This window comes from Pelmatolapia mariae, linkage group LG3_W (assembly GCF_036321145.2).
Source record: "Pelmatolapia mariae isolate MD_Pm_ZW linkage group LG3_W, Pm_UMD_F_2, whole genome shotgun sequence".
Taxonomy (NCBI): domain Eukaryota; kingdom Metazoa; phylum Chordata; class Actinopteri; order Cichliformes; family Cichlidae; genus Pelmatolapia; species Pelmatolapia mariae.
The window spans coordinates 42563650-42581392 of record NC_086229.1 but is presented as its reverse complement, the minus strand read 5'-3'; the positions used below and the strand labels follow the sequence as shown (position 1 = coordinate 42581392).

The 17743-nt window shown below is 45.2% G+C and overlaps 1 protein-coding gene across 1 annotated transcript; it reads left to right on the top strand.

Annotated features, from left to right (window-relative positions):
- Window positions 1-248: 248 nt before the first annotated feature.
- Window positions 249-10284, top strand: LOC134622921 (GATA zinc finger domain-containing protein 14-like; the record flags this gene model as incomplete). Its single annotated transcript, XM_065470172.1, has 5 exons — window positions 249-764; window positions 1011-1743; window positions 6477-6507; window positions 6812-7497; window positions 10172-10284. Coding segments are annotated over 5 exons (2079 nt in total), but the record flags the coding sequence as incomplete, so codon positions are not given.
- Window positions 10285-17743: the final 7459 nt, after the last annotated feature.

Here is a 17743-nt window from a genome sequence, read left to right as displayed (position 1 = left end):
GCTGCCCCAACTACAACCACAACAACTGCCCCCACGACAACAACTACACCTGCCCCAACAACAACCACAACAACCGCCCCCACGACAACAACTACAGCTGCCCCAACCACAACTACAGCTGCCCCAACCACAACCACAACAGCTGCCCCAACAACAACCACCACAGCAGCACCAACAACAACCACAACAACCGCACCCACAACAACAACTACAGCTGCCCCAACCACAACAACTACAGCTGCCCCAACAACAACCACAACAACCGTCCCCACAACAACAACTACAGCTGCCCCCACCACAACCACAACAGCTGCCCCAACAACAACCACAACAACCGCCCCCACGACAACAACTACAGCTGCCATAACCACAACCACAACAGCTGCCCCAACAACAACCACAACAACCGCCGCCACGACAACAACTACAGCTGCCCCAACAACAACCACAACAACCGCACCCACAACAACAACTACAGCTGCCCCAACCACAACCACAACTACAGCTGCCCCAACCACAACCACAACAGCTGCCCCAACAACAACCACCACAGCAGCACCAACAACAACCACAACAACCGCACCCACGACAACAACTACAGCTGCCCCAACCACAACAACTACAGCTGCCCCAACAACAACCACAACAACCGTCCCCACAACAACAACTACAGCTGCCCCCACCACAACCACCACAGCAGCACCCACAACAACCACAACAACCGCACCCACGACAACAACTACAGCTGCCCCAACAACAACCACAACAGCTGCCCCAACAACAACCACAACAACCACAATTACAGCTGCCCCAACAACGACCACAACAACCGCCCCCACGACAACAACTACAGCTTCCCCCACCACAACCACAACAGCTGCCCCCACGACAACCACAACAACCGCCCCCACGACAACAACTACAGCTGCCCCAACAACAACCACAACAACCGTCCCCACAACAACAACTACAGCTGCCCCCACCACAACCACAACAGCTGCCCCAACAACAACCACGACAACCGCCCCCACGACAACAACTACAGCTGCCATAACCACAACCACAACAGCTGCCCCAACAACAACCACAACAACCGCCCCCACGACAACAACTACAGCTGCCCCAACAACAACCACAACAGCTGCCCCAACAACAACCACAACAACAGCCCCCACGACAACAACTACAGCTGCCCCAACAACAACCACAACAACCGCCCCCACGAGAACAACTACAGCTGCCCCAACAACAACCATAACAACCGCCCCCACAACAACAACTACAGCTGCCCCAACAACAACCACAACAGCTGCCCCAACAAAAACCACCACAGCAGCACCAACAACAATCACAACAACCGCCCCCACGACAACAACTACAGCTGCCCCAACAACAACCACAACAGCTGCCCCAACAACAACCACAACAACCGCCCCCACGACAACAACTACAGCTGCCCCAACAACAACCACCACAGCAGCACCAACAACAACCACAACAACCGCACCCACAACAACAACTACAGCTGCCCCAACCACAACAACTACAGCTGCCCCAACAACAACCACAACAACCGTCCCCACGACAACAACTACAGCTGCCCCAACAACAACCACAACAACCGCCCCCACGATAACAACTACAGCTGCCCCAACCACAACCACAACAACCGTCCCCACAACACCAACTACAGCTGCCCCCACCACAACCACCACAGCAGCACCCACAACAACCACAACAACCGCACCCACAACAACAACTACAGCTGCCCCAACCACAACAACTACAGCTGCCCCAACCACAACCACAACAGCTGCCCCAACAACAACCACCACAGCAGCACCAACAACAACCACAACAACCGCACCCACGACAACAACTACAGCTGCCCCAACAACAACCACAACAACCGTCCCCACAACAACAACTACAGCTACCCCAACAACAACCACAACAGCTGCCCCAACAACAACCACAACAACCGCGCCCACAACAACAACTACAGCTGCCCCAACAACAACCACAACAGCTGCCCCAACAACAACCACAACAGCTGCCCCAACAACAACAACCACAGCAGCACCCACAACAACCACAACAACCGCACCCACAACAACAAATACAGCTGCCCCAACCACAACCACAACAGCCGCCCCCACGACAACCACAACAACCGCCCCCACGACAACAACTACAGCTGCCCCAACAACAACCACAACAACCGCCCCCACGACAACAACTACAGCTGCCCCAACCACAACCACAACAGCTGCCCCAACAACAACCACAACAACCGCCCCCACGACAACAACTACAGCTGCCACAACCACAACAACTACAGCTGCCCCAACAACAACCACAACAACCGTCCCCACAACAACAACTACAGCTGCCCCCACCACAACCACAACAGCTGCCCCAACAACAACCACAACAACTGCCCCCACGACAACAACTACAGCTGCCCCAACAACAACCACAACAACCGCCCCCACGACAACAAGTACAGCTGCCCCAACCACAACTACAGCTGCCCCAACCACAACCACAACAGCTGCCCCAACAACAACCACCACAGCAGCACCAACAACAACCACAACAACCGCACCCACAACAACAACTACAGCTGCCCCAACCACAACAACTACAGCTGCCCCAACAACAACCACAACAACCGTCCCCACAACAACAACTACAGCTGCCCCCACCACAACCACAACAGCTGCCCCAACAACAACCACAACAACCGCCCCCACGACAACAACTACAGCTGCCCCAACAACAACCACAACAACCGCCCCCACGACAACAACTACAGCTGCCACAACCACAACAACTACAGCTGCCCCAACAACAACCACAACAACCGTCCCCACAACAACAACTACAGCTGCCCCCACCACAACCACAACAGCTGCCCCAACAACAACCACAACAACTGCCCCCACGACAACAACTACAGCTGCCCCAACAACAACCACAACAACCGCCCCCACGACAACAACTACAGCTGCCCCAACCACAACTACAGCTGCCCCAACCACAACCACAACAGCTGCCCCAACAACAACCACCACAGCAGCACCAACAACAACCACAACAACCGCACCCACAACAACAACTACAGCTGCCCCAACCACAACAACTACAGCTGCCCCAACAACAACCACAACAACCGTCCCCACAACAACAACTACAGCTGCCCCCACCACAACCACAACAGCTGCCCCAACAACAACCACAACAACCGCCGCCACGACAACAACTACAGCTGCCCCAACAACAACCACAACAACCGCCCCCACGACAACAACTACAGCTGCCCCAACAACAACCACCACAGCAGCACCCACAACAACCGCACCCACAACAACAACTACAGCTGCCCCAACCACAACCACAACTACAGCTGCCCCAACCACAACCACAACAGCTGCCCCAACAACAACCACCACAGCAGCACCAACAACAACCACAACAACCGCACCCACGACAACAACTACAGCTGCCCCAACCACAACAACTACAGCTGCCCCAACAACAACCACAACAACCGTCCCCACAACAACAACTACAGCTGCCCCCACCACAACCACCACAGCAGCACCCACAACAACCACAACAACCGCACCCACGACAACAACTACAGCTGCCCCAACAACAACCACAACAGCTGCCCCAACAACAACCACAACAACCACAATTACAGCTGCCCCAACAACGACCACAACAACCGCCCCCACGACAACAACTACAGCTTCCCCCACCACAACCACAACAGCTGCCCCCACGACAACCACAACAACCGCCCCCACGACAACAACTACAGCTGCCCCAACAACAACCACAACAACCGTCCCCACAACAACAACTACAGCTGCCCCCACCACAACCACAACAGCTGCCCCAACAACAACCACGACAACCGCCCCCACGACAACAACTACAGCTGCCATAACCACAACCACAACAGCTGCCCCAACAACAACCACAACAACCGCCCCCACGACAACAACTACAGCTGCCCCAACAACAACCACAACAGCTGCCCCAACAACAACCACAACAACAGCCCCCACGACAACAACTACAGCTGCCCCAACAACAACCACAACAACCGCCCCCACGAGAACAACTACAGCTGCCCCAACAACAACCATAACAACCGCCCCCACAACAACAACTACAGCTGCCCCAACAACAACCACAACAGCTGCCCCAACAAAAACCACCACAGCAGCACCAACAACAATCACAACAACCGCCCCCACGACAACAACTACAGCTGCCCCAACAACAACCACAACAGCTGCCCCAACAACAACCACAACAACCGCCCCCACGACAACAACTACAGCTGCCCCAACAACAACCACCACAGCAGCACCAACAACAACCACAACAACCGCACCCACAACAACAACTACAGCTGCCCCAACCACAACAACTACAGCTGCCCCAACAACAACCACAACAACCGTCCCCACGACAACAACTACAGCTGCCCCAACAACAACCACAACAACCGCCCCCACGATAACAACTACAGCTGCCCCAACCACAACCACAACAACCGTCCCCACAACACCAACTACAGCTGCCCCCACCACAACCACCACAGCAGCACCCACAACAACCACAACAACCGCACCCACAACAACAACTACAGCTGCCCCAACCACAACAACTACAGCTGCCCCAACCACAACCACAACAGCTGCCCCAACAACAACCACCACAGCAGCACCAACAACAACCACAACAACCGCACCCACGACAACAACTACAGCTGCCCCAACAACAACCACAACAACCGTCCCCACAACAACAACTACAGCTACCCCCACCACAACCACAACAGCTGCCCCAACAACAACCACGACAACCGCCACCACGACAACAACTACAGCTGCCATAACCACAACCACAACAGCTGCCCCAACAACAACCACAACAACCGCCCCCACGACAACAACTACAGCTGCCCCAACAACAACCACAACAACCGCCCCCACGACAACAACTACAGCTGCCCCAACCACAACCACAACAGCTGCCCCAACAACAACCACCACAGCAGCACCAACAACAACCACAACAACCGCACCCACAACAACAACTACAGCTGCCCCAACCACAACAACTACAGCTGCCCCAACAACAACCACAACAACCGTCCCCACAACAACAACTACAGCTGCCCCCACCACAACCACAACAGCTGCCCCAACAACAACCACAACAACCGCCCCCACGACAACAACTACAGCTGCCATAACCACAACCACAACAGCTGCCCCAACAACAACCACAACAACCGCCCCCACGACAACAACAACAGCTGCCCCAACAACAACCACCACAGCAGCACCAACAACAACCACAACAACCGCACCCACAACAACCACAACAACTGCACCAACAACAACCACAAGAGCTGCCCCAACCACAACCACAACAGCTGCCCCAACCACAACCACAACAGCTGCCCCAACCACAACCACAACAGCTGCCCCAACAACAACCACAACAACCTCCCCCACGACAACAACTACAGCTGCCCCAACAACAACCACAACAGCTGCCCCAACCACAACCACAACAGCTGCCCCAACAACAACCACAACTGCTTCCCCAGCAACAACTACAACAGCTGCCGTAACAACAACAACCACAACAACTGCAGTCCCAACAACTACTACTGCTGCACCAACAACAACGGCCCCCACAACAACAACTACAGCTGCCCCAACAACAACCACAACAACTACACCAACAACAACTACAGCTGCCCCAACAACAACCACAACAGCTGCCCCAACAACAACCACAACAACAACCGCCCCCACGACAACAACTACAGCTGCCCCAACAACAACCACAACAGCTGCCCCAACAACAACCACAACAACCGCCATCACAACAACTACAGCTTCCCCAATAACAACAACTACAGGTGCCCCAACAACAACCACAACTGCTGCACCAGCAACAACTACAACAGCTGCCGTAACAACAACAACCACAACAGCTGCCCCAATAACAACAACAACTGCTGCACCAACAACAACAACTACAGCTTCCCCAACAACAACCACAACAGCTGCCCCAGCAACAACTACAGCAGCTGCCGTAACCACAACCACAACCACAACAGCTGCCCCAACAACAACAACAACAACCAAAACAGCTGCCCCAACAACAACCACAACAACTGCCCCAACAACAACTACAGCTGCCCCAACAACAACCACAACAACCGCCACCACAACAACAACTACAGCTGCCCCAACATCAACTACAACAGCTGCCGTAACAACAACAACCACAACAACCTCCCCCACGACAACAACTACAGCTGCCCCAACAACAACCACAACAGCTGCCCCAACAACAACCACAACAACCGCCACCACAACAACAACTACAGCTGCCCTAACAACAACCACAACAGCTGCCCCAACAACAACAACAAGTGCTGCACCAGCAACAACTACAACAGCTGCCGTAACAACAACAACCACAACAGCTGCCCCAACAACAACCACAACTGCTGCACCAGCAACAACTACAACAGCTGCCGTAACAACAACAACAACTACAGCTGCCCCAACAACAACCACAACTGCTGCACCAGCAACAACTACAACAGCTGCCGTAACAACAACAACCACAACAGCTGCCCCAACAACAACAACAACTACTGCCCCAACAACAACAACCCCTACAACAACAACTACAGCTGCCCCAACAACAACCACAACAGCTGCCCCAACAACAACCACAACAACTGCACCAACAACAACTACAGCTGCCCAAACAACAACCACAACAACTGCCCCCACGACAACAACTACAGTTGCCCCAAGAACAACCACAACTGCAGCACCAACAACAACAACTGCTCCAACAACAACCACAACTGCTACACCAACAACAACTACAACTGCCCCAACAACAACCTCAACAAGAACAACTGCTGCTTCAACAACAACTACAACTGCAGTGACAACTGTAGTTGCCCCAACAACAACCACAACAACTGCCCCAACAACAACCACAACACCTTCCCAAAGTACAACCACAACAGCTTCTCCAACAACTACAACTGTAGCCTCGAGAACAACTTCTCCTGCTGCTCCAACAACAACTCCAACAACTGCGCCAACAACAACAACAACTACCCCTACAATAATCTCAAGTATCCCGACTACAAAAACATCAGCAACTACCCCAACAACAACCACAACTACATCAACAACTACATCCACTACAACAACATCAGCAACGACCCCAACAACAACCACAACTTCCCCAACAATTACAACCACTTCAACGACATCAGCAACGACAACAGCAACCTCAACTACCCCAACAACAACCACAACTACCCCAACAACAAGTACAACAAGTACAACCACTACAACGACAAAAGCATCTACCCCTACAACAACCTCAACAACCAGAACTACTGCAAGAACCACCTCCTCTGCCATGGTCAACAACATCAGCTTCCTTACAGTAGTTTTGATTCTGATGTCACATGTACTCAGCTCATATTTTTAACATTTTTAAGTTCACATCCTGAAAATGAAGCAACAAACTGAAGTACCTGTGAAGATTTGAAATGTTTAAGTAACCAAGTTGTAAAGCATATTTTAATTCTTATTTATTGTAGTTTTAGGAGGGGGGGGGTGTTGTTTTTTTCCAGACATGTTTGATGTTTTCCTCCCTGAGGTGTTGTTTGTATGTGTATCATCCAAACGTGTGATCAGGGACTGATATTAAAAATATTGTGATGTCTGCAATCTCAACACTGAAACACTGATCTTATCATTGCACTTTTCAAAACTATCATAAATAAAATCTATTTGCATTGATTAATGAATGTACCCTGACTGTTTTTTGATGAGAATGATTTCTCTTAATAATAGTTTCTCTACAAACCTGTTCAGTCACAGCGGTAAAATGTAGTAGAGCATGTGTGAAACAGCACTGCAACAGTCAGTGTTGTTCGCTGTTTCAGGAGGACAAAAGCAGAGAGACACTTGCATTCAAGCTGTTTCTGTACACACCTTTAACCAGGACGATATCTACCATTACTCCACCTGTGCATATTTATATGGATGCTGATGTTATCTCATGTTGCTGGCTTATAAAACATCACACTTGCTTTCGCTGTGGTGGACAGCTTACAAGTAACGAGTTCTATTAAATTATAATGTAACTTCATATGTCTAAGACTTTAGACTGCAGTGTACATGTGGTACCAAAAGTTCAGTTATCAAACACTTTCTCTTCACTACAGCTGCATGAAGCTGTCAGACACAGCTGCTCCAACTACAGCTATTGTAACTACAACTACTTCTGCTGCAAAATGAGCTTCATCTCAGTAGCTGTGTCGCTGATGTCACATGTACCTCATAAAGATTATTTATGTTGTTCAGCTCACATCCTGTAAGTGCAGCGATTAAAAACTGAAGGACGTGAAAATGTGAAATGTTTAAATGAGTTGAGTTATGTTAGTGTCAGGGACTGGCTGTGTGCAGGGAGGTGAGGACCCAAATGCAAGACTCACAACACGCGTAGATAAACTCAAAACACAGCTTTATTAACAGAAAGGCAAAGGGCGATACAAAACTACACCGGGGAGAACTAAAACTAACTCACAAGGAGGCACAGGGAAATCACAGGGAAATGCACACAAAACTGAAGGACGATGCGACACGAAACAGAGGGAGATTCTCACATAAATACACAGACGGTAATAAGGGACATGGCAATACACAGGGAGCACAGCTGAGGACAATTACGCATAAAAAGACAGGGAGGACACAGAACTGAAAATACTCAGAGTTATATGAACACAGGTACACAGAGGAAGATAAGGAGCAAAGACATGGGGAAATCTAACAACCAAAAGCCAAACATGACAACCTCGGGACCAGGACTAAACTAACAAGGTGGACTCAAATCATAATAAAAAATGACAAAACACAAGAAACTGAGACCGCTGGGTCATAAGACCCAGGATCGTGATAGTTAGTGTGTGATTCTGACTGAGAGATCGATAGACAAGTTCATTCAGGTACATTTGACCTTCATCTGTGATGTCTTCTTGAGAAGATATGAACAAAAGTTCCCTTATACATGTTTAATGTTATTTGGTTAGGAGTGGCATTAATGTGGCAGACCCTTCCTCTGAATGGAGTTAGAAAGGTAGGCAGATGGTGGAGTAGCTTCAGGGAACTCAGCCAGTAAGTTCCAGGTTAGAGTGCATACATATACTGCCTACTGGTGTGTCTCCCCACCCAGCTAGAGGTGGATGACATAGCTTGACAGGGAGGGGTCCAGATGAGAGGCACAACCCAGACTGGTTTGTCCAAATGCAGGTGCAGTGGTTTCATTCAGGCCAGATAAAACTGCATGTTCTTAAACTCAGGTACACGTGTAGCTCTTAATGCAGTCCAGTAAAGCTGAAATATAAAGTCACCCCCTTTGTGGCTGATAAATCCCTGTTTTTCTTTCTTTGGATTCACTTCAGTGATTTTTTTGTTCAGCTGTCACACAGGTATGTAACGTCTCAGCATGAGGGTTAGCATAGCTACACTGCTCCTCACACATAACGGCCCAACTCACTTTTCTCTGCTGTTTCTTTTCCAATAAGCGTGTGGATGTATTTCTCACACCTCAGTAAACTGGGATGCATCATACTTATTTTCACATTATTTAATGTGAATGAAAGGATTCCATATTTATTTCTTAAGAAAAGTTCCATTACATGATTCTTATATTTTGTTTAAATAAGGCACCGCACAGCTGGAATATTTAAATTGCACTTCAAGGAGCTTCAGACAGCTCATGCTTCATATATAATTTTTCTACTCGTATGAGTCATGTTCTGTCATGTGCTTTTGCAGAGAACTTTATTCTCAAGCTTAGTCTTAGTTTGGGAAACAGTTTTGTTGGACGTCAGGTTCAGGGTCCAAGTCCAGCTGTAGCTTTGAATGATTTTTCCTTTTAACCATCGCACTGCCTGACTGCTCCTCTCTTTATGTTTTATGGACGTAGAGTCTTCATCGTGAGCTCAGCAGGTTTGCTGAAAACTGGTGTTGTGTGTTGGGACTCTGCTTTGGGTATAGATTCTTTCTAATAATCTCTGTGGAATCAGGCACCAACATGACAGCTGTAGATCCTGTCAGTCCTGAAATCTCTACGTTGCGTGGTGGGACTGTAGACGTGACTTGTACTGACATGCCTGAAATCCTGCAGGCAGAACAGTAACACTCACTGAGGTGACAATGATGAAGCATTTCAAGTTAGTTTTATTAATATAGCGGCACATCACAAAAATTGCCTCAAGAGCTGTATCATAAGGTAGTCCCTACAATAATACAAAGAAAGCAGAGAAAACCCCAGCAATCATATAACCCTCTATGATCATGCGTTTTGGCAATAGTGGGAAGAAAAAACTCCCTTTTCACAATAAGAAACCTTCAGCAGAGCCAGGCTCAGGTAGGGTCATCTGCTGCGAACAGGACAAAAGACATGCTGTAGAAGAGAGCCAGAGATTAATAATAACTAATAATTCATGATACAGAGAGGTCTATAAAAAACACAAAGTGAGTGAAGAAGAAACACCCAGTGCATCATGGGAATTCCCCAGCAGCCTACACTAGGGGTGGGTTTTGATTATCGATTTATCGATTAAAATCGATTCTAGCTTGGATAACGTGATATCGATTCATTAAAATCCTGAATCGATTTTTATATATAAATTTATTTTGCCTGAAACGCCAGAATCTCAGGTTAAACCTCACAAAATTTCTACAAGCACCAAACAGCTAAAACAGTAAATGAGAGCAGGTACACGGATTCTGTACAAAGACGTAAACACAAAACGCGGACCCGCCGACGGATCAGAATCAGCGAGCTGTCGCCTTTCTCTCCCGACGGCACGTATGCGGACACAGACACGCCGTCAGGGCTGAAAGCCGACAGCTCACTGATTTTGAAGCGTCGGTGGGCGCTTTGTGTTCACGCCCTTTTTGCGCTAGATTCTGAAGCTGCATGTTTTATCTTTCTCCAAACAATATTGACTGAACCAGCAGCCAAAGATGATCCAAACTACGCTTCACATTTCGCTTCACATAAACATCGTCACAAATTTCCTCTTACTTTTGCTGTTTTGCCTCCACCAAGATAAAAATCACACTTCATGTAGAGCTCTCTCTCTCTCTCTCTGTCAGGAATACTTTCCCATCTTAAAATCTCTGTTTTTTGCATTATTTGCTTACTTATTACGCACCAGTATACGCTGTCGGACATTTTTTTTTTCTTTTTTCTTTTTTTCTTTTTACTTACTTCCGACAAGAAAGCCTCATTTCTGCTGTTCAATACTGAACAAATTTAAACTTTTTAACATTATGCAAAATTTCAAAATGCTTAGCTGTGTCTCTAATAAAACCGCTGTAACTTTGCTCTGCTTCACTTCGTTTTTGATCTACTGCACAATATTTTTAAGGTCATCTGCTATAAAAACCCAGACCAGGAAAACCGCCTTCATGTTTTTCTGTGATCGCATCGATTCGGGACCTTGTGAATCGGAATCAAATCGATTCTAGAAATCAGTGACGATACCCAACCCTAGCCTACACCTACACCTATCGCAGCATAACTAAGGGAGGATTCTGGGTCACCTGATCCAGCCCCAACTATATGCTTTAGCAAAAAGGAAAGTTTGAAGCCTTCAGTTGAAGATCTGAGGACATTTTAAAAACGTATTGTTATATTGAACCATTTTGTGTCATCAGTTTGCTGTGTGAAGTGGGCAGGATTGGACACAAATGCACACTCACAGACATTACTTTAACATGACAAACACAGCTTTATTGCTGGCATCCACAAATACAAACAGACTGGAAAGACCACAGGCAGAACACACAGCAGAGAAATGATGGAGATTGTGACCACGGACAGAGAGAAACAGAGGCTTAAATACACAATCATGAGGGAACCAGAAACAGAAAAGAAACACAGCTGGGGCTAATCAGACACGACGAGAGAGAGGAAGCAAAGCTGAACATACTCAGCATGGAACGCAACACTGTCACAACAGAGTTTAGGCTGAATAACGCGAAATCGATTCATTAAATTCTGAATGATTTTTAAATATAAATTTTAAATATAAATGAATTTCAGGTTAAAGCTCACAGAACAATTTCAACAACCACCAAACAGCTAAAACAGTAAATGAGAGCAGGTAAACGGATTCAGCACAAAGACGTAAACACAAAGAGTGGATCGTTCACCCAACGGCACGTACACAGACACGCCGTCGGGGCTGAAAGTCGGCATCTCACAGATTCAGGTGCTGCAGGTTTCGTCACTTCGACCAAAATTGACTGAACCAGCAGCAAGAAAAGATCCAAACTAAACAAACTACAAAAACACACTTCCTGCACAGCTCTCTCTCTCTCTCAGTGTATTTCAAGAACAGTTTCCCATTTCAAATCTTTGTTTTCTGTATTATTTGCTTGCACTGAACACAACAGTAGACTGCTGTCTTCAGTGCTGTCGGCCTCCTACAACAAAGCCTAATTTCTGCTGTTCGATACTGAAGAAATTTAAACTTTTTAAAATGTTGCTAAATTGCAAAACTCTTAGCTGTGTCTCTGTAACTTTGCTCTGCTTCATTTCTGCAGCATCAGGTAATGTTCCTCTGCTGATTCATGGTTTTCTTCAGTTTTTGATCTACTACACAAAATTTTTAAAGCGGTTATCTGCTATAAAAAGTCAGGCCAGGAAAATCTGCTTCATGTTTTTCTGTGTTTTATCCTGTTACTTTGACACAAAGGCATCTGCTGTGATGCTCACACCTCTGATGAAGTTTCAGAAGTGTCAGCTTTGTTTTTACACATAGTTATAAAAATATGGATATGTACTGATAAATGATCAGAATTATAATATTTCTAACTGTCCAATTGGGACCTGATTATAGTGGAGATACCTTAGGAAATGGAACACAGACATGAAACATGACAGACTGGGAAGACGGGATATGGGCGAGGAATAAAGAAACAGAGAGCGCGAGGCAGAGACATGGATTGAACACGAGGAGGGAACATGGGCATAGAAAAGGGAAACAAGACACAAGGACACACACACACCCACACACATAAACACTGAACACACAGAGAGGGACACAGAGGACAAAGACACAAGGGAACCAAAATGGACAAGAAACTAACGTAGAATAAACTCAAGACTCTTAAACGAACCTTAAATAATAATATAATAAAAATGACCCAGAACCATGACATAATGTCTTATCATACTTTAGAAGATTAATTTTAAAAATAGATAATAAAACTTAATAAAATATTATATTAGACGAAAAGGTTTATCCAAACCTATTTGTCCACTTGGCTCTCATCAAACAATGCTTTAAAACTATTTTAACCTCACATTCAGATCCAGTGAACGAACTCTGGACTTGCAGCTTTGGACACAAAACGAGAGAAGATTTGATACCAAAGAAAAATGTAAAGGTTTCATTAATCGTTCATAGAATTGTCAAAAATGAGTCCGAATCGTTTCTGACAATTGAGGACCCTGGAACGTTCTTCGTATGTTTTCTGCTCGCTAACAACTTCTTGTCTTTAAATTAGCATCTCCCTTCTGCTACTGCAACTTCTGCAGTTCACATTTTGGACAGGCAACGAGTGAAATGGGCACGGTGGACTGGCGTGTCTATTACACGTTTTGCTGCGATACTGGGTTGCTCCATCCATTCTCTGCTAGTGGTGCCATGTTTAGTTGTTCGCTGTGTGATTTTGATAGTCATGTGATCTGTGTACCCTTTTCCCTGATTGTTTGCATCTGTGTCCCCAGACACTGACTCGGTGTACGAGTCCAGTTTGTTCTTTTGACTTTTGTCAGAGCATGTGTTTACAATCTCATATGTTTCCAGCCATTCTTAGATTCTGTTTTTCTTTCTTTTTTGTTTTCATGCAGAGGAACTCAGAGTATGACTTGACAAATATACTGTATTGTAAATGTGATGTATTATTATAGAGAGAAACTCCCAAACTAGCAGGTGTGTCATTTCTTCTATTGTGCTCTCCTTTGTTAACTGTCAGTCCCGATAATGTGAGCGGAAATGCATCAAATGTTTGCCCTTTATTCAAGAGTCAGCTTTGCTGTCTGGAACCAGCCTGGGTTGATTTCATTATGAAGTCATCAGATAGGATGGTTTCATAAGGAAAGATTATGTAACCATGCAGAAATCAGCCAGATTTTTAAAAAGACACTCTTTTCTGAGTAAATAGATGCATTTTTATGTGAATACAGAGAAACATGTTCAACTCAGTGTCTTGTATGCAGTGTCTTACTGCTCCTCAGTCACATGACAGCCTGTCGTTGGCTCTGGATGTGCAGTACAAACACACAGGCATTGTTCTGTATGTGCTGGTCTTCGCATTCTGTGCTCCAGACAGCTCACTGTTCTCACATAAACCTTCAATATGCAGCAGGAGAGTAATCCTTTCACTCTGACTACAGTCAAAAGACATTTTAGTTTTCCCAGCTTTAAAACGAAACCTGAGATCTCATCCATATCAGATCATAACTCATTTGAGAGCCTACATAAATTATATCTGTCTGATTTAACCCCGACTCTCTTTGACATGATGAGCTCTGAAAGCTGACTGAAACTCTTCAAATAAGCCATTCCTCTGCAGATGATCTGTTAGCTGTTTGACAACTACTCTTTCAAGGATGTTTGATATGAAAGGAAGGTTGGAGATTGGCCTATAATTAGCTAAGACAGCTGGGTCTAGAGATGGCTTTTTAACTTCTGCCGTCTTGAAGGCTTGTGGTACATTACTGATAAATACAGGCAGTATAACAGTGTTTCCTGAAAACCCTCTCCTGTCTGATCATTTCCTGATAACATTTACATTTACAATAATTGATTACACAGCAGTGGAGAGTAGACTTTATCACAGTAGATGTCTTTCTGAAAGTACTGTAACTAAGTTTAAGAATATAATCCACCCACTGTTATCATCTTCAATGCCCTGTACCAACACAGAGCAGAGCAGCTACCTGAACGTTGCTCCAACAGAGGTCGATCATCTTGTTAATAATTTTACTTCTTAATCTACTCATAATCATCTCCAACACGTTCTCACTCCCAAAGTGTAACATTTTACACTAGGTGGCAAATCGTCCAACACGTCCCTATATGACGAGATCAGAAAAATTAGGAAACATGAGAACCATTTGGAATGAATCTACACGTATATATTTGTTTTACTTAAATTGCTTTGGAAAACACTATTTAACATATTAAAGTGCTGGTTAAGGTTAGGGATAAGGTTATGGTTAGGGCTGGAATACATGGCTGGAACAAGCATTACCGTGGGAGCGTCGTTCTACTGGATTTCATGCATAACCCGAAGTGTAGCATAAGAACGCAAACGGTCACCTTTCGCTTTCCTTAGGAACGCCGCAGGACGTGACAAATCATCAGTATATTATGCCTCGGGAGTGAGAACGGGCTGTCATCTCACAGATGTAACATTATCTACAGCTACTTTTAGTACCATTGATGTTCATTTAGACTCTTTTTCTCCAATTGATCTTTCTGAGTTAACTTCAATAATTACTTCCTCCAAACCATCAACGTGTCTTTTAGACCCCATTCCTACAAAACTGCTCAAGATTTATGCTGCTGGGGAATTGTAAGACTATGAACATGAAATTATCCCTTTTTTATTTTCATTAATTGTTTTTTTTTATGTACAAACATTTATGTACAAACAAAGACTAATTGTCTTTTGCCATGTGACAAATATGGCACTTTACTGGAAAGCTTTATTTTTAAAATCACAGAATCAGCCAGTCCTAAGACATTTTTTGATATCTCTATCTCAAACTACAAATCCTGGTTCATTTCACACATTCATCCCCAACACTACAGTGTGGGTCACATAACTGCCGTATTGATGGACTGACGAGTAATGTTCAGTCAACATAAGTTACTTTTACATGAAGTGTTTTGTAGGACGTCTTTGCTAAATATTGCGCAGAGATGTTTAAGATAACAGATAAGATTACCTTTATTAGTCCCACGTGTGGGAAATTTGTTTGATTCATTGTGTGCAGCAGCTGCTGGTGTCAGTGATCAGAACCAGGAACATGTTTAATAAAAACATGTAGATTCTTTTTTATTCTCCTGGTAAATACCAACAAGCTGACTGACAGCACAGTCTATTACAGTCTGATGATGCATTTAAGCAGCAACACACCCAATGCAGAGAAATATTCTATACTTTAGGGTGGTGACTGTCTTCATTCACTCTTTTGTTTTGATTGTTCTAGCATCTCTTTATAGCTCCAAGAAATCAAAGTTGTTTGTTATGGTGATTTTCATAATGAAAACATCTATTATGAATGTGCTGTTTATTGTGAGGATGATTCTGTAGGACTTCAGTGCTTCGTGGTTGCCTTCTTGGTCACTCTGAAGGTCATTTTCTTCACTCTCTATGGTCTCTATTGATTCTTTGTTGGTAAATTAAACCCTTTTAGGTATATCAAATTGAGTCCATCTGAGTTGAAGTTAAAATCCTCCCATGACCACTGAAGGAGAACCTGACTGCAGGTTTGAAATGAAAGTAGGTTGAACAGGCTAAGAAGGAGTGCCGTCATTTACTGAACTGGCAAAACAGTGATAGCAGTGCAGTAAACAGCACTGGAAAGTATGAAGAGCTGCTTGCTTCTTAGTGGACTCACTGCAATCATCACTTTTAATGATTTAACAATGATTCTAAACTGTGATCAGACAGATTGAATCTGTGTACATCAACTCCAGTGGACACGCTTCCAGGACAGTCTTTGAGTTCCAGCCTTCTTTCTTCGAATTAACGTAAAACTACAAATTGGAGGTCTAATTATCTTTTAATAAACATGTTCTAATTGTAGATGACTCAGTTTATTAATTAAAAGAACAATGATGGTTTGTATCTACTCCAGCCTCCATTCAGTGTTCAGTGTGTGCAGGTGGTTTTAATAAAAGGTGTTCCAGTTAGTGAGGTAAGTTCTTACTGTGACAATACAAACCATTGGCATCAACATGAAATCCAGACCTGAAAAGTAATTTCATGTAAGCGAGAGTTCATTTGAAAAAAAAAATTACTAAATAAATGCATTCAGTGCGTGCTTCATACTGTCAGTTCTACACATGATCCTCACATTGTTTGCAACGGCAACTTTCTGTTTCACACTTGGATGCAGAATGCTCCCGCTGTGTGCTCAGGGTTACTTTTCCACAGAGCCCACGGTTCCCAAAGTGGGCAGAGCCAATGCAGGGAGAGCGGTGTATGAATAAAAAAAGAATGCTAGGACACTGCGAGCATAACGGACAGGTTTTTGATGGGGGTCCCACACAAACGGAAAGCAGAAGATGAAGCATCGCCAAAAATGCTTCCCACCCAACTTTTATTAATAGAAGACATGCTGTGGAAGAGAGCCAGAGATATATGCTTTAGCAAAAAGGAATTTTGTCTTCTTAAAAGTAGAGCTTAAAAAAGAGGTTTCTTCAAATGAGCAACAAATCACTCTGTAATAAAATAAAACTATGCTAGGTAAAGATCCATTAAAATTATTGTCTTGTAATAACTGTCTGTTTTGAATTTAAAACACATATATGAGGTTAATAATGACACCATATTCAGTGAGG